Source organism: Motacilla alba, chromosome 15, assembly GCF_015832195.1.
Source record: "Motacilla alba alba isolate MOTALB_02 chromosome 15, Motacilla_alba_V1.0_pri, whole genome shotgun sequence".
Classification (NCBI taxonomy): Eukaryota; Metazoa; Chordata; class Aves; order Passeriformes; family Motacillidae; genus Motacilla; species Motacilla alba.
In genome coordinates, this window is record NC_052030.1 from 702,043 (window position 1) to 727,130 (window position 25,088).

A 25,088-nucleotide genomic window follows, 5' to 3' on the forward strand; every position below is an offset into this window, starting at 1 on the left:
GAGAAATGGGAAGCACAGGTGTCACAGAAAAATGGGAAGCACAGGTGACACATGGAGAAATGGGAAGCACAGGTGTCACAGAAAAATGGGAAGCACAGGTGACACATGGAGAAATGGGAAGCACAGGTGTCACACAGAGAAATGGGAAGCACAGGTGTCACAGAAACATGGGAAGCACAGGTGACACATGGAGAAATGGGAAGCACAGGTGACACAGAGAGAAATGGGAAGCACAGGTGTCACACAGAGAAATGGGAAGCACAGGTGACACATGGAGAAATGGGAAGCACAGGTGTCACACAGAGAAATGGGAAGCACAGGTGTCACAGAAACATGGGAAGCACAGGTGACACATGGAGAAATGGGAAGCACAGGTGACACAGAGAGAAATGGGAAGCACAGGTGTCCAGCACGGGGCACACAGCAGAGCCAGTTTCTGTTCCTTGTCACACAGCCTGGAGGCAGGGCTGGCCCAAGGACAGTCCCTGTAGAGCATCCCTGCATGCCAGGGTCACATCCCCTGTGGAGCATCCCTGCATGCCAGGGTCACAGCCCCTGTGGAGCATCCCTGCATGCCAGGGTCACATCCCCTGTGGAGTGTCCCTGCATGCCAGGGTCACAGCCTCCCCTGCCTCACGGTGACCTCTGTGTCACAGCTGCTGGTCAGACAGCCCGAGGAGGGGCAGGAATCTGCAGCAGGAGTCAGCCCCAGCCCTGTACAGATGTGCTCTCTCCATTTCCAGATTAACCTTTCAGAAATGTCAGCCAAACAACCGCTGCCTCCCTGGTACAACCTGGAATTTCCGGGCCTGTGACTAGAGCTTCAATTAACTCCTTCGGTGCTCCTGCTCACCTTCCAGCCCTCTCCCAGGAAATTCCAGCTCCAGGGTCCTTTCTTCTGCAGCTATTTTGATGCCCCGCACGTCGGTGACCTCTCTCTCCTGCTGCACCACTTGGGATGGTGCAGTCAAAGGGCACTGCTGGAACAGGAGTGCTTGCAGGTGTGTTCAAAAGGCAGGAGCAGCCCATTCCTGACCTGTGCTAGCTGGGCTGCCACTGCAGCAGCATCAGGGCAGGGTGGGATCAGCCTCCCTCCCAGAAGATGTCCATAAACCAACAACAGAGTGTGCTGCAGCAGATCGCACAGCAATGCTCCTGGTCTCGTCCCAGACCTCACCTATCCTGGCATTCCCAGAAAACCCTTCTGCTCCTTCAGAGCAGACCTGCCATGGAGTGGCCCAAGCAGCCAAGAGTGACCCAGGGGTTCCAGCTGTAGCCCAGCTGTGGCCCTGTGGGCACACTGCTCCTCTGGCAGCACGTTCATTAAGAGCTCTCCTGTTCATGAAGAGTGTGCAGGGCTCCTGGAAAACCCAGGATGGGCAGGATGCAGCTGGGAGTCACCCAGAGCAAGCAGAGGGAAGGGGGCAGGCAAGGCAGTAGGGGCAGAGAAGATCAGGGGATGCCTGATCTGGGCTGGAGGTGTGGAAGGAAGAGGATCAGGGAATCAACTCTGCACCTTTGCACTCTGGAGGAGCAGAAGGAGAGCAGCCAGAGGGAGCCCCCTGCCCTCCCCAGGTGCCACCTGCCCTCTCCAGGGGGCTGCAGGAAGGGGCTGCAGGCCTGGGCTGCACAGAACTTCAATCTGCAGTTAGAGGGGGTCTGGACAGCTCTCCTGGATCACTTTCACATGGGGTTTCAAGGACCTATTGAGGGTATTCCTGCCCACAGCAGGGATTGGAACCAGATGAGCTGTAAGGTCCCTTCTAACCCAACCCATGCTGTGATCCTGCGATTCTGAGCCCAGCACCTTGGGCTGGCACACATAAGGCCCACAGCTTAGTCCGTAGTCCTCAGGCCTGCTGAGTAAATCACCCCCAACTGCCCCAAGTGTCCAGCTGGGAGCCTTTGGCTGAGGTTTTTTTGCCATAGATGATTGTGGGCTGGCTCAGCGTGAGGCACCCCCAGCCTCTGGGTGTGGGGAGGGGTTTTGCACACAGGAGAAACTGAACCCTGGCTCACCTTGCAGTGATGCCCACATGGAAAGGTGGAAACTGGGCAGGCCTTGGAGGGATGTGGTTGTGACAACAACCCTGAGGGCAAGCTGGACAGATGGCCAATATTGGGGTGACAAACCCTGCGAGGAATGAAGTCTCAGTAGCATTTCTGTACCCGCTGTACGCAGGTAAAGATAAATACACACAATGTGGAATGTCAGAATGGATTGGGCTGGAAGGGACCAGCTCATCCAGTGCCACCCCTGCCATGGCAGGGACACCTCCCACTGTCCCAGGCTGCTCCCAGCCCCAGTGTCCAGCCTGGCCTTGGGCACTGCCAGGGATCCAGGGGCAGCCCCAGCTGCTCTGGGCACCCTGTGCCAGGGCCTGCCCACCCTGACAGGGAACAATTCCTTATTCCCAATATCCCATCCATCCCTGCCTCTGGCAGTGGAAGCCATTCCCTGTGTCCTGGCACTCCAGTTCTTGATGAAAAGTCCCTCCCTGGCTTCCTCGTAGCCCCTTCAGACCCTGGAAGGTGCTGTGAGGTCTCCACACCACCTTCTCTTCTCTGGGCTGAGCAATCCCAGCTCCCAGCCTGGCTCCACAGGGGAGGGGCTGCAGTCCAGAGCTGCTCCCGGAGTTCCATGTCCCGTATGCTGGGGGCGCCAGGACTGTGTGCAGAGCTCCAAGTGGGGTTTCACACGGATACAGACACATCCACACATTGTCCATGCTTCTGGTGGCAGCTGAATCTCTGCCTAGCAGGGACGGAGCCGCCACCTCCCCATATCGTGGATGCTCAGCTTTCCCCGGCACAATCCTTCCCTCCTCCCTTCCTCACTGAGCAAATGAGTTCACTTAACAGAAATCCATCTTTCTGCTTCCCAGGTGGGACGGCTGCAGACGGGATCTGCCTGGCAGGAGCCCTCGTCCCTCCAGGCCAGGGAAAGGGCCAGAGGGCTCAGCAGGGTGGGAGTCCAGCTGCACCCTGCTTCGGTACAGTGTAACCCTCGTGCTCTCTGGGTAAACTGAGGCGAGCTGCTGTCCTTCCTGCCCGTGCCAGAGCGATCTCAAAGGGCAGGCATGGCGAGAGGGCTCAGCCACAGGGAGGAGTTCTCCTCCGGGCCGTACCCAAAGGGCTCTGTGACATCCTTCCCTCGGGAAAGCAGCAGCTCCGCACCCGCAGCAGCCCAGCCTGGCGAGGAAGAGGAGGCACCGCACGTTCGGATTTCTCTCGCCGCCTCCCCGGCGCGCAGATCCGGAGCAGGGGAAAGCACCCGCCGAGCTCTCCGGTGCCTCCCGAGGGGCTCCGAGCCGCGGTCCCCGCGGTCCCCGGGGCGGTGCGGGCGCGGCTGCGGCGGGAGGTGGGGAGGAGGGAGCGGGCCCGGTGCCCGCCGCCGCCCGGGCGTCCCTCTCCGCCGCTTCCTTTAGGTGGCACCTCTCCTCCAGGAATGAGGCTCCCGGCTCCGCGCAGCCCTGCCCGGGCCGCGGCCGCGCACCGCGGGGGCTCCGCCACGGAGCCACCGCCGTCGGAGCGGCCCCTCCTCCCCTCGCCAGCCCGTGCCCGGCTCCCCCGTCCTCCCGCTCACTCCTCCAGCCAGTAAATCCGATCTAGGCTGATTCCTCTCACGTCAAACCACATGATCCCATAAAACATTCATCGCCTCTCCGTCCCCGCTCGCTCGCCGCTCGCTCCCGGGATACAGCGCAGCCGGCTCCGCTCCCCGCCGCGGATCCGCCGCAGCCCCGGCCCCTGCGTGCGGCGGGCGGGCGGGCCGAGGAGGAGGAGGCAGCCGAGGCGAGGCGAGGCGAGGCGAGGCAGGGAGGGGGAGCCTCGCCTGGATGCTGACTCCAGCTCGGGGGCTGCTCATTCCCCCGATGAGCGAGGGCACCGGGAGCGCCCCCCCCCTCCCCGTGCGCCGCCGCTCCCCGCTCGGGCTGAAGTTTGGCTCCGGGATCTGCCCCGCTTTCCCAAGGATTGTACTGCTGCCGCTCCACTTTGCGCCTCCGGACGTGCCTTCCCCGGCCCCTAAGATGAAGAGGGCGACAGCTGAAGGTAGGTGCGCCCCGCTCTCCCTCCGCCGCCGCGGCTCCCCCGGACAGGGCACGGCGGCCGGGGCTTCAACTTCGCCCGGCGCCGGGAACTTCCCTCGCTCCAACTTTTTTTTTATTCCCCCGTGGGGTCTTCGGGAGCGGCCAAGGTCCGCTTGGAAGAGGGTCGGGAGAGGCGGCCGGGGTCGGGCCGGGAGAGGCGGCGGGAGGGCGCGGGGGGAGCGGGAGCGCCGCGGCTGCGGGAGCGGAGCGGCGGCGAGGCCGGAGGGGGAGCGAGCGGCGGGCACGGCTCGGCTCCAGCCGCGGAGCACGGCAGCGGCGTGGAAGGAGGACAGAGGGATGGTGGAAAGGGAGCAGCGGGGTGGAGGGAGGGCAGCGGGCTGAGCCCCCTGCAGCCGCCGCCCAGCCTCGGCTCGGCTCAGATCGGCCTTGGGGTGACCGGGCGAAGTTGGTGCCTCCGGGGGAAGCGCGTCCCCGCATCCCGCATCCCGCATCCCGCATCCCGCACCCCGCATCCCGCATCCCGCGGCGGAGGGGCCAGGACGGGCGGCAGAGGGGATGGGGCAGCCCGGCTTCTCCCGCTCGCAGCCCGGCCGCCGGAGAAGCTCCGGCCCCGCTTGCCGAGCCCGTCCCGCTCGCCGAGCCTCCGGACGGGGAAGTTCCCGGAGGGTCCGGGCGCCCCGCAGGGTCCCGGGGCGCGGTGGGGGCTCCCCGCAGAGCCTTCCCTTAGGGTCCCGCCGCTTCGTGTCCGGAAGCCGGAGGCTGGGAAGGGCTGGGGGTGCAGGGCTGGACCCCCTTTCCACTCGCTCGCAGCGCCGGGGGAGAGGCACGGAGCTCGCAGCTTGGCACGGCCGGACTCTGCCTGAACCTTTTCCCCGGACTTTGGCGATCGTCTTTGCTTCCCGGCGCCGTGTGCGGGCTGGGGCTGGGGCAGGGCTGGCACAGGGGCCACGGGGGGACTGCGGCGGCTCCCGGAGCCCCCCGGTCCCGCCGTGCCGTGGCCGCTTGCGGGGGCTCCGGGGAGCGGCGCCAGCTCGGTGGGGGACACTCGGCGCTGTGCGGGCTCAGCCCGCTCCAGAAGCGTGCGCCGCCCAGGTGTGCTCGCTGGGAGCCCAGCGCACGGATTGCAGCTCCGGAGGGATCAGCCCATCCCGGGCTGGCCAGGCGCTGGCCGGGGCAGGTTTGGGCGTGCGGAGCCTCTGCCTGCTCCGAATCTGCTCCCGCCTGGGCTGTCTCCAGCTCGCTTCCCGCTCCCGTCAACGACACAGATATAATTCTCTTTTCCTTTCTATCTTGGAGGGCACTCTGGCTGATTTATTTGTGACGATCAAAGGACACATCCGAGCTGTGATCCACACCGCACACCGCCTCCTCGAGAGGCTTGGTGTCGGTCTGAAACGCGAAATGGCCAATTTATTCCTGTTTGGGGAGCACCTTGGGAGCAGGCTCGGCTGCCAGCTTCTCGCCGGGCCCGGAGGGGATGCTGACAGCCGAGCCTCCATTTGCCGGGGCCGTGGGGCTGCCATGGATCCGAGCCCGGCGGCTCGGTGCCTGCTCCGGTGCCGGGCTGTGCCTGTGCCGTGCCGGGCTGTGCCGGGCGCTCTTTGTCACCCGCGGGGCCGGCAGAGCAGCGCGGGTGCTGGGTGTGGTGCGGACAGCCCGGTCCCCTGGGCTCCCTCCCCGCTGCTGCTGCAGCCCTGCTGCCCTCCCCACGCACAGACACTCCCGGCTGCCGCCAGCACCGCGCGGAGCAGCGCAGGGGATAATGAAATAGAAAAACTGTCTTACAACGGCTTTATTTATAGAACACGGCTTGGAGGAGTTTGGGGTTGAATTATTTGCTTTTTTTTTGCTGCGGTTTATGAATCGCTCCTGTGAGAGGCTGGCTTGCTGGCAGGTTTGGCTGGAAAGTCCTCCCGAACCTGGGGGATTCTGTTTAGCTGAGTGTCCATCCTGCTGGATCTGGACTACATTTCCCACTGTGGGCTGCCAGGATGCTTCAAGTGCCTTGTAAGCCAGAAATAGCCACCAGGGGCAGTTGGACAGGCAGAGCTTTCCCTGTTCTCAGCACTTGCTGCCTTATTAACACGATTCATTTTTACTGAAAAAGGGCTTTCTATGCTTATTCTTTCTTTTTTTTTTTTTTTTTTGTTAACCCGAATACAAACCCCTGCAATATGAGAACCTACATCAACATCACCGATGTGAGAGCAGCTCTTTTTTTTCCTCTGAGAGAATACACCATTCATTGCATTATTCTGTATTTCCTGTCTTTATAATGTAAATTTTTAATCAAGGGCCTGCTGCATTTTCTGGGCTTTGTCCCCACTTTCCCAGCCGGTGGCACAGATTTCAGACCTGTATTCCACGGGGCCATCAAAGGCTGTGTTTGGAGAGGATTTCTAAGGAGGAATGTGCTTAAAGAGGAATTTTAGGGCAAAAAGGTGGAGGTGCTGTTGCACCACTCGGTGCCGGGGCGTTGAACTGGTGCGGACATCATTGCTCCCTGCTGGATCTGGGATGTTTTCCCAGACAAAGCTGGGCCAGAGGAGGAGTTAATGAGAAGCAGTGAGAAAGTGTGGAGGGCTGTGGGCAGCACGTGCTGAACCAGCCGGGCCCCTCGTGAATTCCCTCAGCTCAGGAGCTCCAGGCTTGGCTTGGGAAAACCTCCGGGAGCCTGGTGTGCCCAGAAAGGAGTGGGAATGAGCGGGAGAGGCAAGAAGCAAGGGGACAGTTTGCCACACAGCATCTCTCTCTGCCCTGCCCTGCTCCCTGCCCGGCTCCAGGGGCTGGAATGCAAGGGCAGGAGGGTGGCTGCAGCTCCATCTGCCCATCCTGTGGGGCTGGAGGCTGGCAAGGGCCCCAGGCATGCCCAGCTGAGATCCCCCATTCCCTGTGCCAGGTGTGCCTGCTGACACAGGCCCTGTGTGATCTTCTTCTGACCCCAGCCATGACTTGGGCCTCAGCCTTCCCAAGGAACAGCCAAAATCAGCAGCACAGATGGGGATTTTCCACATTTTTCATCTCAGAGGCAGCGAGGAGCCTGCGAGCTGGGGGCAGGGCAGGGGAGGATGCCTGAGGCTGCTGCACCCCTGCACAGCTCTGCACAGCCCTGCACAGCCTTGCACAGCCCTGCAGAGCCCTGCAGAGCCTGCACAGCCCTGCAGAGCCTTGCATAGCCCTGCAGAGCCTTGCATAGCCCTGCACAGCCATGCAGAGCCTTGCATAGCCATGCAGAGCCTTGCATAGCCCTGCACAGCCCTGCACAGCCCTTCAGAGCCATGTACAGCCCTGCAGAGCTCTGCACAGCCCTGCTGTCTGAGGGCATTGGGGCTCCTTCCCTTCCCTTCCCTTCCCTTCCCTTCCCTTCCCTTCCCTTCCCTTCCCTTCCCTTCCCTTCCCTTCCCTTCCCTTCCCTTCCCTTCCCTTCCCTTCCCTTCCCTTCCCTTCCCTTCCCATCCTCCCAAGGCATGCGCCAGGAGAGGGAATGCCCTGAGCCAGAGGCTGCACACCGAGCAGGACGAGGCAGCCTGCACAGAGCTGAGCTGGAATCTCTGCCCTGAGCCTGCCCGGGCTGCTGCTGGGCCCTGCCCTGCCCGGGGCAGCTGCAGCCCGGATCCACCTGCAGGGGCCAGGGAGGAGCCCTCCCATCAGGTGTGTGTCTCCTCCCCTCGGATTTGCAATGCTCCCTGCTGCTGTCACCCTCAGTGAGACAGAGCCCCGAGTGCCAGGCACCTCTTTGGATGCTCCTGAGGAGGTTTTCTCTTCATGCAGGAGGCACAGTCCCCGTGGAACAGGAGCACCCTGCGCTGCTGCACAGAGGGGCTGCCAGAGGCAGCAGCTCAGCACGGGGCTGCAAGGGTGGGACTTTCTGGGAGGGCTTGCCCCTCCTGGGACTTTCTGGAAAGGCTTTTCCCTCCTGGGATTTTCTGGAAAGGCTTGTCCTTCCTGGGGGTTTCTGGAAAGGCTTGTCCCTCCTGGGGTTTTCTGGGAGGGCTTGTCCCTCCTGGGGTTTTCTGGGAGGGCTTGTCCCTCTTTGGAGGGCTTGTCCTCCCCCGGCCATGTGGGAAGCTCCGTGCTGTGTCCCAGAGCCCATCTGGGGTTTGTGAGTAGCAGGGTGTCAGGGCTGCTCCATCACAGACACCCAGCGCTGTGGGAGGGAGGGGTGAGGCTGGTGAGACACAAAGCCCAACTTCTCCTCCCCTTTCCTGCTGTGGCTGCAGCTCCTGGAGGTTTCCAGACCCTGAGGGAGAAGGGGACAGTTGTACTGAAAAGTCTGAATCAGCTGAAGGAGGCTGAGGGTGGGTCCTGCAGTGCTTGCACAGAGGTGCCAGAGAAATTTGTGCAGTTTGCTCAAATGTGCACACTCACCCCAGCCTGAGCTGTGTCTGACACTGCTGGGACACAGGGGAGTGGGCTCTGGGGTGGCTGCTCACCTTTGTGTGGGGTTCAGGGGGCAGTGTGGGCTCAGGGCAGATGACAGAGCTGTTTCCCTTGGGCTGTGGGCAGCTCACCTGTGGGCAGAGCACACCTCGTGGTGTGGCACAGACCCTGAGCGTGCCTGCTTTGCTTCTGGAGTGCTCCTAGAAGGCCTCTGGAGTCTGCTCTTGGCCCTGCTCCTGCCTGCTCTGTATCCTTGACCAGGTCAATGAGCCTTTCTGTGATGTAGTCTCAGCTTTTCCAGCGCTGCCCTCGGACAGTGATGCTGAGCTATGCCCCAAGGGACCCAGGATACGCTTAAACTGAGCCCAGAGCTGAGGTGTGGAGGCTGAGCAGTCACTGATCACCTCCTCAGCAGTGCCACAGTGGCAGGTGACAAGACTGATGATCTCCTGAGGGCTGTTGCTGCATCCACAGCAGGTTTGTGTCTCTGGGCTGGCCCACCTTCCTCCCAGCCTTCCCACTGCAGATTTCACAGCATTTATTGTCCCTCTCCTGGAACCAGCAGATTAGAAAAGCACTCGAGTTTTATTTGGAATCCTCCCTGGTTGTCAAGGAAAGCAGAAACACTCCACAAGCACACGCAAAGCATCAAGGAGACTGGAAACAAGGAAACACAAACACTCCAGTGCTGGGGTTTTTAGCTCAGTTTCTGGAGAGCTCAGCAGTTTGAGGCACCCCCCTGGTGACTCTCAGGCAGCAGTGCTGGGTCCTGTCCGCGTGGCTCGGGCAAGCCAGGCTCAGAACATTTGCTTTCATGAAATCATGGAATATTTTGGATGTTATAACCTGGACACACCTGGAGCACCTCTGGAGGTATCTAAAGAACCTCTTGCTCAAAGCACAGCTGATTGCAAAGGCAGACCTGGCTGCTCAGGGGCTTGTCGTGCCCAGCACGGATGTCTGCCCCAGGATGGAGCTGCCCTGTCCTCCTGCACGGCCTGCCTGGCCGAGGCAGCCCCGGCCCCCTGGCCCTGTGGGAAGCCTGGCTCTGTCCCTGGGGGTGGCAGGGCTGGGGCAGGAGCGGTGGGGAGCTCTGTGCTGGCTCCTGTGAGGTCACAGCAGGTGCTGGGGAGGTGTCAGAGGGGGTAACAGCAGGGGTCACAGCCAGCTGCCATGGCAGGGACACTCAGGGTGGCAGCAGGATACTCAGAATGGCAGCAGGGACACCCAGGGTGGCAGCAGGATACTCAGGGTGGCAGCAGGGGCATTCAGGGTGGCAACAGGGACACTCGGAATGGCAGCAGGACACCCAGGGTGGCAGCAGGGGCATTCAGGGTGGCAACAGGGACACTCGGAATGGCAGCAGGACACCCAAGGTGGCAGCAGGGGCATTCAGGATGGCAGCAGGGACACTCAGGATGGCACCAGGACACTCAGGGTGGCAGCAGGGACATTTAGGATGGCAGCAGGACACCCAAGGTGGCAGCAGAGCCTTGCAGACCCTGTCCTGTGCCTGTGTTCCCTTTGGTGTCTGCTCCTGGGGACAAGCCCTGGCCACTTTGATGTGGCCCGGCCGCAGCTGCCCCAGCCACATTGATGGTAATCAAACACAGCTGCCCTGCAGCGCTGCAGTCCTCAGCTGCACCCTGAGCTGGAGCCCTTCTCACACCCTGCAGGGACAGGGACCTCTCTGAGGACACACAGAGCTGGCCTGGCACATCCCAGAACCCTGGAGCTGCTGGGGGAGGGTCACAACGGGGCCATTGCCCTTCAGCCCGGTGTACTGTGATTTCTGTGTCCCACTGCCCCTCAGCTCAGCCTGCTGTGATTTCTGTGTCCCATTGCCCCTCAGCTCAGCCTGCTGTGATTTCTGTGTCCCACTGCCCCTCAGCTCAGCCTGCTGTGATTTCTGTGTCCAGGCTTTGGAAAGCTCCAGTGATGGAGCCCTGCTGCCCTTTCCTAGCACTGGGGCTGATTAAAAAGCTTTTCCTGGTGTCTGAGCTGAAGCTCCCAAGCTGCAGCTCTTGGCTGTGGCTCCTTGCTGTGTCACCTGGCCACACAAAGGTGTGGTTTTCTCTGCCATCCCTTCAGCTGCCCTGGAGTAGCTGGAGGCTGGCATGAAATCTCCCTTCACCTTCTCTTTGCCAAGCCCACCCATCATAATTCCCTCTGCCTGACCCTGTAGGACATACTAGGACAAATATTGGGAAGGAATTGTTCCCTGGCAGGGTGGGCAGGCCCTGGCACAGGGTGCCCAGAGCAGCTGGGGCTGCCCCTGGATCCCTGGCAGTGCCCAAGGCCAGGCTTGGAGCACCTGGGACAATTCCAGCCCAGGCAGCCAAGGACAAGGGCTGGACATCAGCTCCTCCTTCCTTCCAGGAGCTGCATCCTGAGGGATCCAAACCCTTCTGCCCCAAGGTGCTTGCTGACTGGAGCTGACTCACAGACACCTCTTTGTCCAGCATCTTTGTCCTTGCTCCGTGTCTGGAGAGCGTTCATTGCCAGCTGTGCTCTGATCCCAGCTGCAGCTGCAGTTCCACCCGAAGCAGAGGGATCCAGAGGCTCAGTGCCTGGATGGGGTTCCAGCCCAGCCTTTCTCCATCCCGCTGGAGCTGGGCTTATTCCCTCCCTGGCTGTGGGAATCCTGGTGCCTTTCCAGCACTCTGTGCTTTGTTTTCCCTCTCGTGCTGCACCTTCTGCTGGAAACAAAGGGATGTTTGCATTCCAGCGCCATGCTTCCCTTTCTTCCCTGAGTGCAGGGGATAATTACAGTGCCTCGCACTAATTGATCCCTTATTAGTGATAATGGTGATTTACGTGGTGCTTCAGGAAGGGGCATTTCTGTGGCAGAAGTGATGCTGTAATGTCACACTGGTGATGTGTCACCTCATCTCCCGTGAGCTGCTCACGGGGGAAGCGGGTTCACTTGGATTTTTTTTGTTAAAAACCAATCTTTTACGAGAACCATCTGGCTGCTAAATTCTCCTCCCGGAGCTGTGCGGTTTGCAGGGAGTTCATTTGCGTCTTTAGCTACTAAAGAGGAAGTAAAAGTGACTGATTAGTCTGAGACTGGGACCGTTCACATCAAAGTGACAGATTTTGCGAGCTGGATTTGGGGAAGTGTTTAAAACTGGTGTGTTTTCATTACATTTTGAAGACCGTGGGCAGAAGTGCACTCTCGGCACTGCAGCTCAGCGCTCATCCCTGCACCCTGCCTTCTCATGTCACAGTGAATTGTGGGGCTGCTCAAACCTGCCTCTGCTTGTTTGATGACTTTAAATATTGATTTTAATTGTGCCTCTTTCTTAAGGCTGAGTGATGGTGGGAGCAACGGACAATAATCCCTGAGCGCAACACAGCCACGTGCACCGGGAGCTGGGAGCTCAGCCTGGCTGGCTGCACAGGGGAGGGAGAGAAAGGAAAACACCGCTGGGGCCCCCAAACTCAGCTTTCCCTGCTCCCATGGGGGCCCTGCAGGGATGTGCCACGAGCTGCTGGCCAGGCTGGGCTCTCAGGAGCCTTTTGGGGGTGCTGGGGGAAGGCTGGGAGGGCTCCACACTGTGCAGAGGGGTCACTGGGAAGCCTGAGAGCAAATCCAGAGTTGGGGAAGGTGGGATTTGTCTGTGCAGAGAGAAATGGTCACCTGGGAGACACCAGGACTTGCACTACAAGGGTCTGGAGGGACAGGACACAAGGAATGGCTTCAACCTGAGAGTGAGTGGGTCTAGACTGGATATCAGGAAAGATCCTTCCCTGGCAGGGTGGGCAGGCCCTGGCACAGGGTGCCCAGAGCAGCTGGGGCTGCCCCTGGATCCCTGGCAGTGCCCAAGGCCAGGCTGGACAGGGCTTGGAGCAGCCTGGGACAGTGGAAGGTGTCCCTGCCATGGCAGGGGTGGCACTGGATAAGCTTTGATGTCCCTTCCAACCCAAACCAGTCTGGGACTCGGGGACTGCACATCCCTGGGGCACTGGCACGTTTTCAGGAGCAGCGGGAGCTGTGGTGTCCCTGTCCCTGTGCCCGGCTTCCTTCCCAAGCACACATCCTGACGGATGTGGCCCTGATCAATGCTCTGTGGCCGTGCAAACACGGTTAGCATTGGCTTTACACTAGAGGGCTGTCTGTCCCTTTCCCTTCTGAGAGCAGCAGTGTGCCGGGCACGCTCCTGTGGCAGGATCCCAGTGTGATCCCGCGGGCTGGGGATGCTGCAGGCTGCTGTGAGTGCTCAGCTCTGCTCTCCGTGCTGCTCACAGCAGCCTGCCCGGGGCTGGAGGCCCTTTGGAGCTGTTTCTGTGAAGTGGAGCTCTCTGGCTCTGCCCTCTGTCCAGCTCAGCAGGAAGCAGCAGTTTCCACACTGGATTCCTTCCCCTCCTGCTTTTCCAGGCCCCTTCTGCTGTCAGGAGTAGAGCACTGTGGTAGCACAGGGGTGTGGGATTCGCAGGGGTCCAAGGACGAGGGAAGAGACGAGAATCTTGACTCCGTGTTTCAGAAGGCTGGTTTATTATATTATCATATATATTATATTAAAAATGCTAAACTAAAACTACACTAACAGAAGGCAGGACAGGAATAGAAAGGAATGAATAACAAAGGCTAAGACTGACCAGAGAGTCTGAGCCAGCTGCCTCCTTGATTGGTCATTAATTAGAAACACCTCCCATGGACCAATCCCAGATGCACCTGTTGCATTCCACAGCAGCAGAGAGTCATTGGTTACATTTCTTTCCTGAGGCTGCTCAGCTTCTGAGGAGAAGAAAATCCTGGCAAAAGGATTTTCATAAAATATGTCTGTGACACAGGGTTGCTCTGGGTGTGGCATTTCCTGCCTCTGCCCTGCCCTGGTGAGGATCTGCAGTCCTGAACATCTGCACGTCCAGCTGTGGGGTGACAGACAGGAATTGCTCTGGGGGCTAGAGGAGCCTGCAGTGTCCCAGGGCTGAAAGAGATTTGGCAGCTTCTGCCTGAAAGTTCAGCTGGGACAGCTCCTCTGGCTCTCTTGCCACCCACAGGACTGGGACCCCTGGGGACATTGCCACCACGAAGCCTGGTTGCTTTGGTCCCCTGCTGCCATTTGTTTCATGGAATCACAGAATATCCCGAGCTGGGACCCCCCAGGATCATCCAGCCCTGCCCAGACCCCCAACAACCCCACCCTGGGCATCCCTGGCAGCGCTGGCCAAAGGCTCCTGGAGCTCTGGCAGCCTCGGGGCCGTGCCCATTGCCTGGGGAGCCTGGGCAGTGCCAGCACCCTCTGGGGGAAGAGCCTTGCCCTGAGCTCAGCCTGCCCTGCCCTGGCACAGCTTCCTGCTGGTTGAATTGAATGGATTTGTTTAATTCTGTCCCCACTCACCTTTATCCCAGGTAAAGGCAGAACCTGCTGAAGTTGCCTTTGCCTGACAGACGTGCTTTGAATTCAGGCTTGCCTGGAGAGTTCCAGCCCCAGCACAACCCCTCAGTGCCTGCTGTGTGCCTCATGCCATGCATTTGTGCTTTCCTGCTCTTCCCTCTTCCTGGGTGCCTGGGCAGCAAAGGTTTGGCTCCGTTTGGGCCTAAGTGGTGATAATTGAGAGCATGGCCAAGGGTGAGCAGGGCTGGGGAGTGGGGAATGAGCTAGGATGGCAGGAGGAGTGCAGGGGGCACTGCTGGGTCCTGGGAGCACTCTGGGCTGTGCCCAGCACACACTCAAGTGCAGAGGGTGGCTCTTTGGCACAAGTTGGTTTATGAACTCTGGGCACTTCTCTCCCTCCCTCAGTTTGTCCCTGATGCGTCCTGAGTGGGGGGAGGAGTTAATGATGGTGGCGCTGAGCTCTGGGTGGTGGCACTGACCCCAGGGATGGTGGTGGCACACTGCTGGGCCGTGGGGACCGGGTCTTGGACCTGCTGGGTCCCACGGCTGGGACAGGAGCAGAGCAGCAGTGGGCCCTGCTGTCCCTGGGGCTCAGGACAGGGATGTCCCCAGGCCGAGGGTCCCTTTGGTGCTCAGGGTCACTGCTGCAGGCAGCATCACCTGCTGTCCCTGTCCTGTCACCCAGGGCACAGCTGGCAGCTGTGGGCAGGCAGGAGGGCCCCAGCTGGCCCTGCTGGCACAGAGCTGCTGTGCCCTGCCTGTGTGCCAGCCAGCCAGGGCAGTTCAGGAACCACAGAAACATGGAATGGCTTGGCTTGGCTTGGGAGGGACCCTGCAGCCCACCCTGTGCCACCCCTGCCATGGGCAGGGACACCTTCCACTGTCCCAGGCTGCTCCAAGCAGTATGTGAGCCCATGGGTGTGGAGCTGGTGAAAGCCTTCTCCTCCTTCTCCTTCTCCTTCTCCTTCTCCTTCTCCTTCTCCTTCTCCTTCTCCTTCTCCTTCTCCTTCTCCTTCTCCTTCTCCTTCTCCTTCTCCTTCTCCTTCTCCTTCTTTCTCCTTCTCCTTCTCCTCCTCCTCCTCCTCCTCCTCTCCCCATCTCTGGGAGGAAGTGGGAAGGGGATGAGCCCTGGTGAGGAGGAAAGGGGAAGTGCAGATGTAGGTTGGTGCCTGCTCCCTTGGGGAATGACAGTTCCCTTATTCCCCTCTCTCCTCAAAGACCCAAAATGCTGAGGACACAGCGAGGGCTTGGCATGGACAGGCTCAAGGGGCTGCAGCTGCTGAGGGACATGGAGCAGGGGGACAGGGTGGTGACAAATGGCACAGGAGAAAGCTCGTGGGCAGGAGGGGCGTCCTGGGCTCCAAGTCCAGGGCAGGTGCAGCAAGGGCCACATTTGTAATTTCAGGAGACCATCCAGCCTGCAGCTCTCGCACCTCTGGCAGGGCTGCAGGAGAGCCAAGGCTTGGAGAGAGCCCTGCTCCCTGTGGGAATGCAGGCAGGGGTCACCACCAGTGCCCACCAGAGCAGCTCCTCTTGCAAAACCAGCAGCTGCTGCCCTCTGCCCCTCTGGGGACCCTGTGCTCTCCTCAGGTGACAGTTCTGGGCTCAGGGGCATCCCCAAACGCTGCTCCCTCTCAAGCATTGCCACCTCAGTGTTCCAGAGGAGCTTCCAGGAGGTGAGGCCAGGAATGGGGATCCCTGAGCACAGCACAAACACCTGGAGGGGCAGCCAAGGCTTGAGCAGCACAAGGTGATAAGAAATTATGGATCAGGAATGCTCTTTTAACAGCTATGGGGTGCCAAAGGATGAAGGATGGACTCCATGAACCTGGAGGTCTTCTCCAACCTCAGGGACCCTGGGGTTCTGTGCTGATGCTGAGCTGGGGGTCCTGTGCCACCTTTGAGGGGACCCTCTGTTCCTCCCTGCCCCAGGGGCTCTCCCTGTGCTCTGGGAGCCTGAGGCTGAGCCTGAGTGCTGCCCCAGAGCCCTCCTTGCTCAGCCAGGGCCAGCCTGCCCTGAGGGGTCATTCCCTCCTGGCTCAGTCACTTGGGTGTAGAACCATCCCCGAGGTGTCCTGGCAGCACTGTGCTCATCTGGGCCCCTGGGAGCTCTGCTGGGCACGTTCTGGGGCCTCCCTGGAGAGCTGCAGTGCCAAGGGCACCGCTGGAGCAGGTGTTGTGTTAGTAAACGCAGAGGTGGCTCCATGGCCCTTCCCAAGGACCATCCACGCTGTCCCTCCCAGGGACAAGGAGGTGGTGCTGGTTTCCTCCTCCCTGCCCTGGGCTGCTCTGCAGAGGGAGGGTCACAGTGGTGTCCCCTCCAGTGCCTCTCCTTTGCTTTGCTCCCTCCCAGGACCAAAGGCCACTGTGGAGAGTCACAGAACCATGGAACCATTAGGGCTGGAAAAGATCTCTAAGATGATCAAATCCAACCTCTGACCAACACCCCTGGTCACCAAACCATACTGTGAAATGCCACATTTTGAACACCTCCAGGGATGGTGGCTCCAGCCTGTGCCAGGGCCTGACCACTCTTTGAGTGAAGAAATTGTCCCTGATTTCCAACCTGAGGCTCCTTTGCTGTGCAGCCTGAGGCTGTTTCCCCTTCCCACTTGCCCAGGAAGGTGCCTGGTGCCACCTGAACAGGTCCCTGAGCCCTGCTGGCACAGGCTGCCGGTGCTGCCGTGCCCCAGGCTGGCAGCAGCTCCTCCTGGATGCCAGCCTGGCTCTCTGGAGCAGCACAGGGAATATGCAAATTTAACCTTTGCATTTACTGGGCTGTTCTTTTCCTGGGAAATGTCACTGGGGCACCAAGCTGGGATCGCCTGTGACTGGGACTGGGGGAAGGAGCACCAGAGGCATGTGCCTGGCTCCTGGGCATGGTCCACATGGAGCTGGCTCCTCCAGGGAGAGCTGGGAGAGCTCTGGGAGCTGCCCTGCCCTGCCCTGCCCTGCCCTGATGGCACTACAGGACATGAGATGAACGGCACGCACACTCAAGGTGAAGAAAAAAGGGAACGTTTATTTTCTGACTCCAACATTTATAGTTTTCCAAAAGTGACAGGGGATTGGAGGGTGACAGTGCCACCTCTCCAATGACACTGGGCAAACCCACAGTCCATCAAATTTCTCCTCTTCTATAAAGAAACTCAAAACAATGAGTTATCTACAGAAAGTCTATGAAAAAGTTCATTACAAGAATGTAAACATCAAAAAGCTTAAAACATCTTAAAAAATCAAAGCGACACCCTGCTCTGCCCTGCCCTGCCCTGCCCTGCCCTGCCCTGCCCTGCCCTGCCCTGCCAGCTGCAGGGGTGGATGGGATGGGATGCACAGGGTGGGATGGGATGGGATGGGATGGGATGGGATGGGATGGGATGGGATGGAGGCAGCTCCTGAGTGACAGAGGGAGCGTTGTGTCCCTCGTGTCCCCATGGCTGGGGGAGCTGTCAGCAGTGACACATCTCCTGCTGCTGGGGGGAGCTTTGGGAGCCAGTGCTGCTCTCCAGGGATGGATCCAGAGGCTGCTGCTGTGGCAGGAGGGAGCTCCCTGCTAGCTTGGAGAGGGGAAGGGAATCCCAGCTGGCAGAGCTGGCAGAGGCTGATTGGACTGTCCCAGCTCAGCCCAGACACAGGTGAAGGGCTGGCGTTCCTGGGAAGCACCAGCTGAGCCCAGCCCTGGGGCTGCGGGGCTGGGAGAGCTCCCCAGGCTTTGCCCTGGGGCTGGGGACATGGGAGCAGGGCAGGGTGTGCCATTCAGAGGACACTGGGACAGGCTCCCGGGGACAGGAGGGACAGAGCAGAGCAGGAAGAGCCCGGCCTGGGGCCAGGCAGGCTCTGCAAGGTGTGGGATTATTCACACCCAGGGGAACGGCCCCAAAGGCAGCTGGGGACTGCAGCATCCCCCCTCCCAGCAGGGGCTGCTGGGGAACATTCCCTGCCCAGCCCTCACAGGAGCAAGGGCTGTGATATCCACAGGGTTTTCCAGTGATATCCACCGAAAACAGTGAGAACCAGGCCAGCTTTTTAATGCCTGAGAGAAGAACTTTGTCCCAAAGATGAGAGCAAAATGTATCCCTTATTTCATGTGAACCATTTTAAGGAGCATCGTTAGGCTGTGTGGCAGGTGGGAATGGCTAAGGCCTGAATTATTTATTATTTACTCAGAGGGTGGGCAGGCCCTGGCACAGGGTGCCCAGAGCAGCTGGGGCTGCCCCTGGATCCCTGGCAGTGCCCAAGGCCAGGCTGGACATTGGGGCTTGGAGCAGCCTGGGACAGTGGGAGGTGTCCCTGCCATGGCAGGGGTGGCACTGGATGGGCTTTGAGGTCCCTCCCAACCCAAACCAGTCTGGGATTCTGTGATTCTGAGATCTGGGGTAGAGCTGTTGCTTCCCAAATTCCTTCAGGACCAACGTGGGCTGCTGGTGCACACATGGAGCTGCCCCTGGCAAGGGAGGCAGCAGAGGGCTTGGAGGTACTGCCTGTTTTCCCACCCAGGGAGAAGCATGCCCTGTTGTAATTGCCTGGCTGATTTGGAAAAAACCCACTGTAGTTCCTAGAAATTCAATATTGAAAGCACTGGGTGGGACCCTCTGTGGATTAATTTTGAGGAGAGAAGAAGAATGAGGAATTTAATGCTCACTCTAATGAATGTCAATCTTCTCCCATAATGAATAGGAATCACAGTTTGCTGCACATTGTTGGGAAATGAAAAGCATCCTAAGTTCCATTCACTTCCTTTTTTTTCCCTTCCCCTTTCTTTCTTTTCTGCCCTCTTTGAGCGAGATAATGCTGTGCACAGCAGATGTGAACATTCATTTGTGAGCACTGAGGATTTTTATCTCTCCCTGTACAAGGCAAGGCTCTCCTTCAGCTGAGCTTTGTAACATTTCCTGTACGATCCAAACCCTGCTTCAGAGCTGGATCCCTCACAGCCAGCTGGGGTGGGGCTTTTCCCTTTTTCTTGGGAAACCATCCCGAGAATGCAAAGCAGAGCTGGCCCGGCGTGTGCTCAATGTGTTTGCTGCTCTCAGCCTTGGTTGGAGTGGCAGAGGGGAGGCTCTGGTGTCTTTTTTGTCCCTGGAAGGGACACCCCCCCCCCCCCCCCCAGCCCATGCCACCCCCTCCCTCGGCAGAGGGCTCCCCAGGGGCGATGCCAAGGGGATTGGCAGCAGGAGCTCTGGGTTTGGGAAGGGCAGCACAGGGCAGCTCCTCCAGGCCCAGGGGCTGGGCAGGAACCTGAGGTTCAGCAAGGAGAGGGGAACCCCAGCATTGCCCTGTGGTCTTTGCAGGGCAGCCAGGATGAGGGAAGAGATGAGAACCTTGACTCCATGTTTCAGAAGGCTGGTTTATTATACTATGGTATATATTATATTAAAAATGCTAAACTAAAACTATACTAAAAGAACAGAGAGAAAGGAATTATTAGAAGGTGAGACAGGAATCGAATGGAATGATTAACAAAGGCTCGTGACTGACCGAGACAGTCCGGACAGCTGGACTGTGACTGGTCATTAATTAGAAACACCTCCCATGGACCCATCCCAGATGCACCTGTTGCATTCCACAGCAGCAGCGAGTCATTGGTTACATTTCTATACTGAGGCTGCTCAGCTTCTGAGGAGAAGAAAATCCTGGCAAAAGGATTTTCATAAAATATGTCTGTGACACTGCCCAGCTCCCTGGGCCTCAGCCCCTGGCCCTGGCAGAGGAGGATGGTCCAGGGCCTTGGCAGCAGCAGAGCATCCCCATTGCAGCAGGGGATTGCATTCTGTGCAGCAGCAGAGCCCTCGGTGTCCAGGAGCCCTCCTGGCTCTTCTCCTGCTCCTTGTCCTGCTCCTTGGCAGCTTCATCCCTGTGGGAGAGCCGCGGGATCTCCTGGGAGCTGCTCAGCTCCTGGCTGGGGCTCAGTTCAGCCAGCCTGGACACTTGTCCTTCCCCATGGCCCTGTTTGGATCCTGGGGACACCTCGGACCCTGGGGACAGTCTGGGGACACCCCAGCACGGGCCCTGGCACTGGAGGCAGCAGCAGCAGCCGCTGGAGCTGCCAGGAGAAGGCTCCATGGTTTCTGGGGCTTTGGGAGGGATTTGGGGTGTACATGGGGGCTTTGGGGTCTGTGTGGAGGTTTGGGGTGTGCATGGGGGTTTTGAGGTCTGTGTGGAGGTTTGGGGTGTATGTGGGGGCTTTGGGGTACACATGGAGACTTTGGGATCTGTGTGAGGTTTGGGGTCTCTGTGGGGGCTCTGAGGTGTGAGTGGAGGTTTTGGGGTGTACATGGAGACTTTGGGGTCTCTGTGAGGTTTGGGGTGTGCATGGGGGCTTTGGGATCTGTGTGATGTTTGGGGTCTCTGTGGGGGCTCTGAGGTGTGAGTGGAGGCTTTGGGGTGTGTGGGGGGGCTTCGGGCTGTATGTGGAGGTTTGGGGGTCACGTGGAGGTTTTGGGGTGGATGTGGGGGCTTGGGGTACACATGGGGGCCTCTGGGGTTCATGTGGGATGTTTGGGGCGTACGTGGAGGCTCTGGGGGGCGTGTGGAGGCTTTGGGGTGTCTGTGAGGTGTGGGAGCACACACAGAGGCCCCTCGTGCTGCTCGCAGGGCTCAGACCCAGAAGGGACGAGGGGCTGCAGGAGAGGGAAGGGGATGCTGAGGAGCAGGGGGACAGGGCTGAGGCCCCATTCTCCAGGGGTGAGGCCCAGGAAGGCCCTGGGAAGCGCCGAGGTGTGGGCAGAGCCTGCAGCACCCCTGGCAGTCTGGGAATGCGGTCTTGGCAGGGCAGTCAGGACGAGGGAAGAGATGAGATTCTTGACTTTATGTTTTAGAAGGTTGATTTATTATATTATGATATATATTATATTAAAAATGCTAAACTAAAACTATACTAAAAGACTAGAGAGAAAAAATTTATCAGAAGGCGAGACAGGAATAAAGTGGAATAAATAACAAAGTTTTGTGACTGACTGAAATAATCTAGACAACTGGACTGTAATTAACCATTAATTAAAAACAACTACATAAAACTAATCACAAATCCACCTATTGCATTCCACAATAACAAATAATCATTGTTTACATTTTATTCCTGAAGCTTCTCAGCCTCTCAAAAAAAAAAACCCTAACAAAAGGATTTTCATAAAATATATCTGTGAAAGGTGGTCAGGGTGCAGAGCTGGAGCAGGGGCAGGGATTCATCCCTGTGTTTTGGGGTGTGCAGAGGAAGGGGCAGCCTGGCAGGCAGGGCTCTCCAGAAGGGGTTTTCCTTTCTGTGTCCCTGTGGGCAGACGTCTCCAGCTGAGGGGATGCCGGCTGGGTGCCAGAGGAGTTTCGAGTTGCACTGGTTTAAAATATTTATTAATGCGAAGATGTTGTTAGCACTTAAGCCCAGGCAATACCGTAGAAGTCTTTTTGCTGGAGTGGAAGTTAGTGATGCTGAAAAGCCATTAAGCTGTAAATATAAACTATATTAAGTGCTCAGGAGCAGCCTTAAATATCCCTCAGCTGGCTGCTCTGCCTGTGCGAGGCTGAGTGTCTGAGAGAGGATTATTCACAGAGATCCCTCTGCACAGGGCCTGGCTCTGCCCAGCCTCCAAGAGGGGCCTGAGGGGATTTGCAGGCGGGGTTTTCACCTCAGGGATTGTTGTTCAGTGCCTGATATCCCCCAGAGTAGGGACAGGAAGAGAGACAGTTCAACCCTGCCCAGCCTGGCCTTGGGCACTGCCAGGGATCCAGGGGCAGCCCCAGCTGCTCTGGGCACCCTGTGCCAGGGCCTGCCCACCCTGACAGGGAACAATTCCTAATTCCCAATCTCTCATCCAGCCCTGCCCTCTGGCAGTGGAAGCCATTCCCTGTGTCCTGTCCCTCCATCCCTTGTCCCCAGGCCAGGCATGCATGCTGAGCCCCAGAGAAGGAGGCTGTGGGTGACATTCTGGGGTGGCTGCTGTCCCTGGACATGGCTCACGATGCATTCAGCCCCTGCTGAGGCTCCTGCCCATGCCCATGGGCTCCCTGCCCAGTCGGGGTCAGCCCTGATCCTCCCAAGCTGCCAGGTCAGGCACAGGAGCTGGGGTTTCTCACCAAGGGCTGCCAGAGCTCAGGCAGTCGGTGGCTGCAGTGCTCCTGAGCCCTCTCTCCATCTCTCTGCTCACAGGGACACAGCTGATGGGTAGGTGGTGCTGACCCTGCCCTGGGGTCCCTGGGGTCTGGCTCTGGCCCCCAGTGCCTGCTCAGCACCCCCCAAAGCTGGGCAGCAGAAGCCCCTGAACCCTGCTGTGTCTGGGGTCCTGCTGCTGTGCCAGCCCCACTCTGCTGCCCAGGCTGTGCCCAACCCTCCCAGCCTGGGCTCATGGATGCTCCAGGGCTGGAGCCAGGCTGGGAGAGCTGGGGGGGCTCACCTGGAAAGGAGAAGGCCCCAGGCAGAGCTCAGAGCCCCTGCCAGGGCCTGAAGGGGCTCCAGGAGAGCTGGAGAGGGACTGGGGACAAGGCATGGAGGGACAGGACACAGGGAATGGCTTCCACTGCGAGAGGGCAGGGCTGAATGGGAGATTGGGAATTAGGAATTGTTCCCTGGCAGGGTGGCAGGCCCTGGCACAGGGTGCCCAGAGCAGCTGGGGCTGCCCCTGGATCCCTGGCAGTGCCCAAGGCCAGGCTGGACACTGGGGCTTGGAGCAGCCTGGGACAGTGGGAGGTGTCCCTGCCATGGCACGGGTGGCCCTGGATGAGCTGCAAGGTCTCTTCCAACTCAAACCATTCCATGATTCTGTGAGTCCATGGATTTTGCTGAGCCCAGGGCAGCCTGGCCATGCAGGCCCTGTCTCCCTCTGCTGCTGGACCCTCCTTTGTGCTCCAGCCTAAGGCTGGCACTTGATTTAGTAAACTCCCTGCGCCCAGGAGAGCTCACATTTCAATCTTTAAATCCAACCTGAATAAAGATTGCAGAAGTGAGGAGCCCCCGCACGGGCTGCTGAGAGCACACAGTGATATGGATTTCTTAGGCAATTAAATTGCACATAATAGAGTAACTGGATTGTACAAATTTAAAGAGCACCTGGAATATGCAGGCATATTCTGAAATTTCTAATCTCATATTTCAGCTCTAGCCCATTAATCTGTCATATTTAAGGCCTTTATTTCTTTTCTGTTCACACTGCTGCAGAGCTGGGATATTGCTGGGAAGTGCAGCTCTTCCATGGCTGCCTGGATCTCCTGCTCTGCTCCTGGGCACCTTTCCTGCTCACATCCTGTTTTTCTTCACTTTTCATCCTCACATTCCTGGTCATCCTGGTTTTCTGAGGAGAGTGGGGCAGGGCTGGGACAGCTGCCTGGGAGCACCCTCAGCAGGGACAGCCCTTCCTGGGGACAGGGGCTGCAGCCTCACGTCACCATTCCCATGCCCAGGCAGCCCCCGTGCCCCCCTGAGCTGCTCTCCTGGCCAGCTGGGCAGCAGAGGGGTCCCCATGGAGAGGCAGGGAGGGAGCTCAGTGCCTGTGCTGGGATGCAGGAACCTCAGCAGCGAGAGCTGCTGCTTATCCTGATTATTTGGGGTCTGGGATGCAACCAGGGCCATCTGGGCCCTGAGTTTGGGGAGGATCTGGGGGAACACCTGAAGAAGAGGAAATCCAGCCCTGGCTCACGTGCCCTGGGCAGGGTGGAGTCCCCATCCCTGTGGATGTAGGGGAGGGATGCCCTGGGCAGTGCTGGGGGATCTCAGCCGGCTTCTCCAGCCTTTCTGACTCCATGATTGCTTGCTTTGTGCCCTCACCCCACAGCGGTGCCTGTGCCTGTCTCAGTCCCACGGGGGCCCTTTCCTGCCTGAGTGACAAATTCCCTGTGTGCAAACATTCCAAGTGCCCAGCTCAGGAGCCCCGCTGCTGCTGAAGCCCAGCAGGCCCCATTGTTGGAGCCCAGGACATCTCTCTGACGTCCCTGGATGTTCCAGGCCCCAGCCAGGGGGGTTGAGCCCTGGCATGCAGCCAAAGACCCCTGTGGCTTTGAGTTTGACCCATGGAACCAATTACCAACTTTGTATGAAGAATTAAATGTCACAGAGGTTTAGATAGCACAGCAGTAATGATCACAGGGAGAAGGGAAAAGTTTTAAGATTTTTGTACGTGGGGGTTTGGGACTTTGAACGTGGGGGTCTGAGGCTCCAAGATGGAGGAATCAGGGCGTGCCCTGTCCTTCTTCCTTCTTCTTCCCAGCCTCCATGATTTGGGTGATGTTGGCTCTTTTAGATTGGTTCAGAATAGAAGCTGAGTGTCTAACACAGGTGATGGGTATTGGAGCATAATGGTAAATACAGTACACGTAGTTTTTAGTATAAGAGACAGCACTGGCCCCGTGGAAGGGCAGTGTGCCCCTGGCTGACCTGCTGAACAGATCGTGGCAGGCCAGACAGAAAATGTTTTAGATAACAATTAATAAACAACCTTGAGAACGACAGCCAAAGAGTCCTGACTACTTCTTGGACAGCCGGGTTGGGAAAAGGACTTTCAACACAATCTCGGGGTTGCCCTGATGGCAGCGACTGGGATACCCCCTGGATGGCATTGGATCCCCATGCATTTGTGGGTTTGGGTCATGGGGATATCTGGGGGATTTTTTCCCTTCATAAATGCCAGGACCAGCCCAGCTGTCCCCACAGGAGATCCCTCAGGGATTGCCCTGGGGACAGGGCTGGGGCAGTCCCTGGAGTGGTTCTGTGCCCACCTGCAGCTCGTGCTGGCTCTGCTCAGCTGAGGCTTTGTCCCAGCACCGTGCAGGGCTCGAGTCAGGGCCGTGTCCCTGGAGGGCTCAGGGTGACACAGACAGGAATTCCAGCTCCTGCTCACTCCCAAACCTCAGGCCCTGTGTCTGTGCCAGTGTGGTGTGCTCGAGGGTCCCCAGGACGAGGGAAGAGACTAGAATCTTGACTCCATGTTTGAGAAGGCTGATTTATTATATTATGATATTATATTCTATTAAAAATGCTATACTAAAACTACACTAAAAGAATAGAGAGACAGATACAGACAGAAGGCTGGACAAGAATAGAACAGAATGAAAACAAAAGCTGGTGACTGACCAGAGTCCGACACAGCGGGACTGTGATTGGTGATTAAGTAAAACAATTCACATGAGACCAATCAAACCAGGTTTACCTGCTGGTAAACCATCTCCAGACCACGTTCCACATCATCAGACAGTTATTGTTTACATTTCTCTCTGCGGCTTCTCAGGAGAAAATCCTAGTGAGAGGATTATCATGCAATATCCCAGTGGCAGTGCCAGCTGGGCAGCCCCAGCCCTGTGCCACCGACCTGGCTCTCAGCTGCCCTGG

At 58.5% G+C, this 25,088-nt stretch overlaps 1 protein-coding gene across 1 annotated transcript in view; it reads left to right on the forward strand.

The window, feature by feature from the left end:
* Window positions 1-2,478: 2,478 nt before the first annotated feature.
* Window positions 2,479-25,088, forward strand: part of RTN4R (reticulon 4 receptor) — a 79,964-nt gene continuing 57,354 nt past the window's right edge. Inside the window, exon 1 of the mRNA XM_038152820.1 lies at window positions 2,479-4,053. Coding sequence (XP_038008748.1) covers window positions 3,840-4,053 — 214 coding nt within the window. The 5' untranslated portion in view covers window positions 2,479-3,839. The remainder of the gene's footprint in view (window positions 4,054-25,088) is intronic.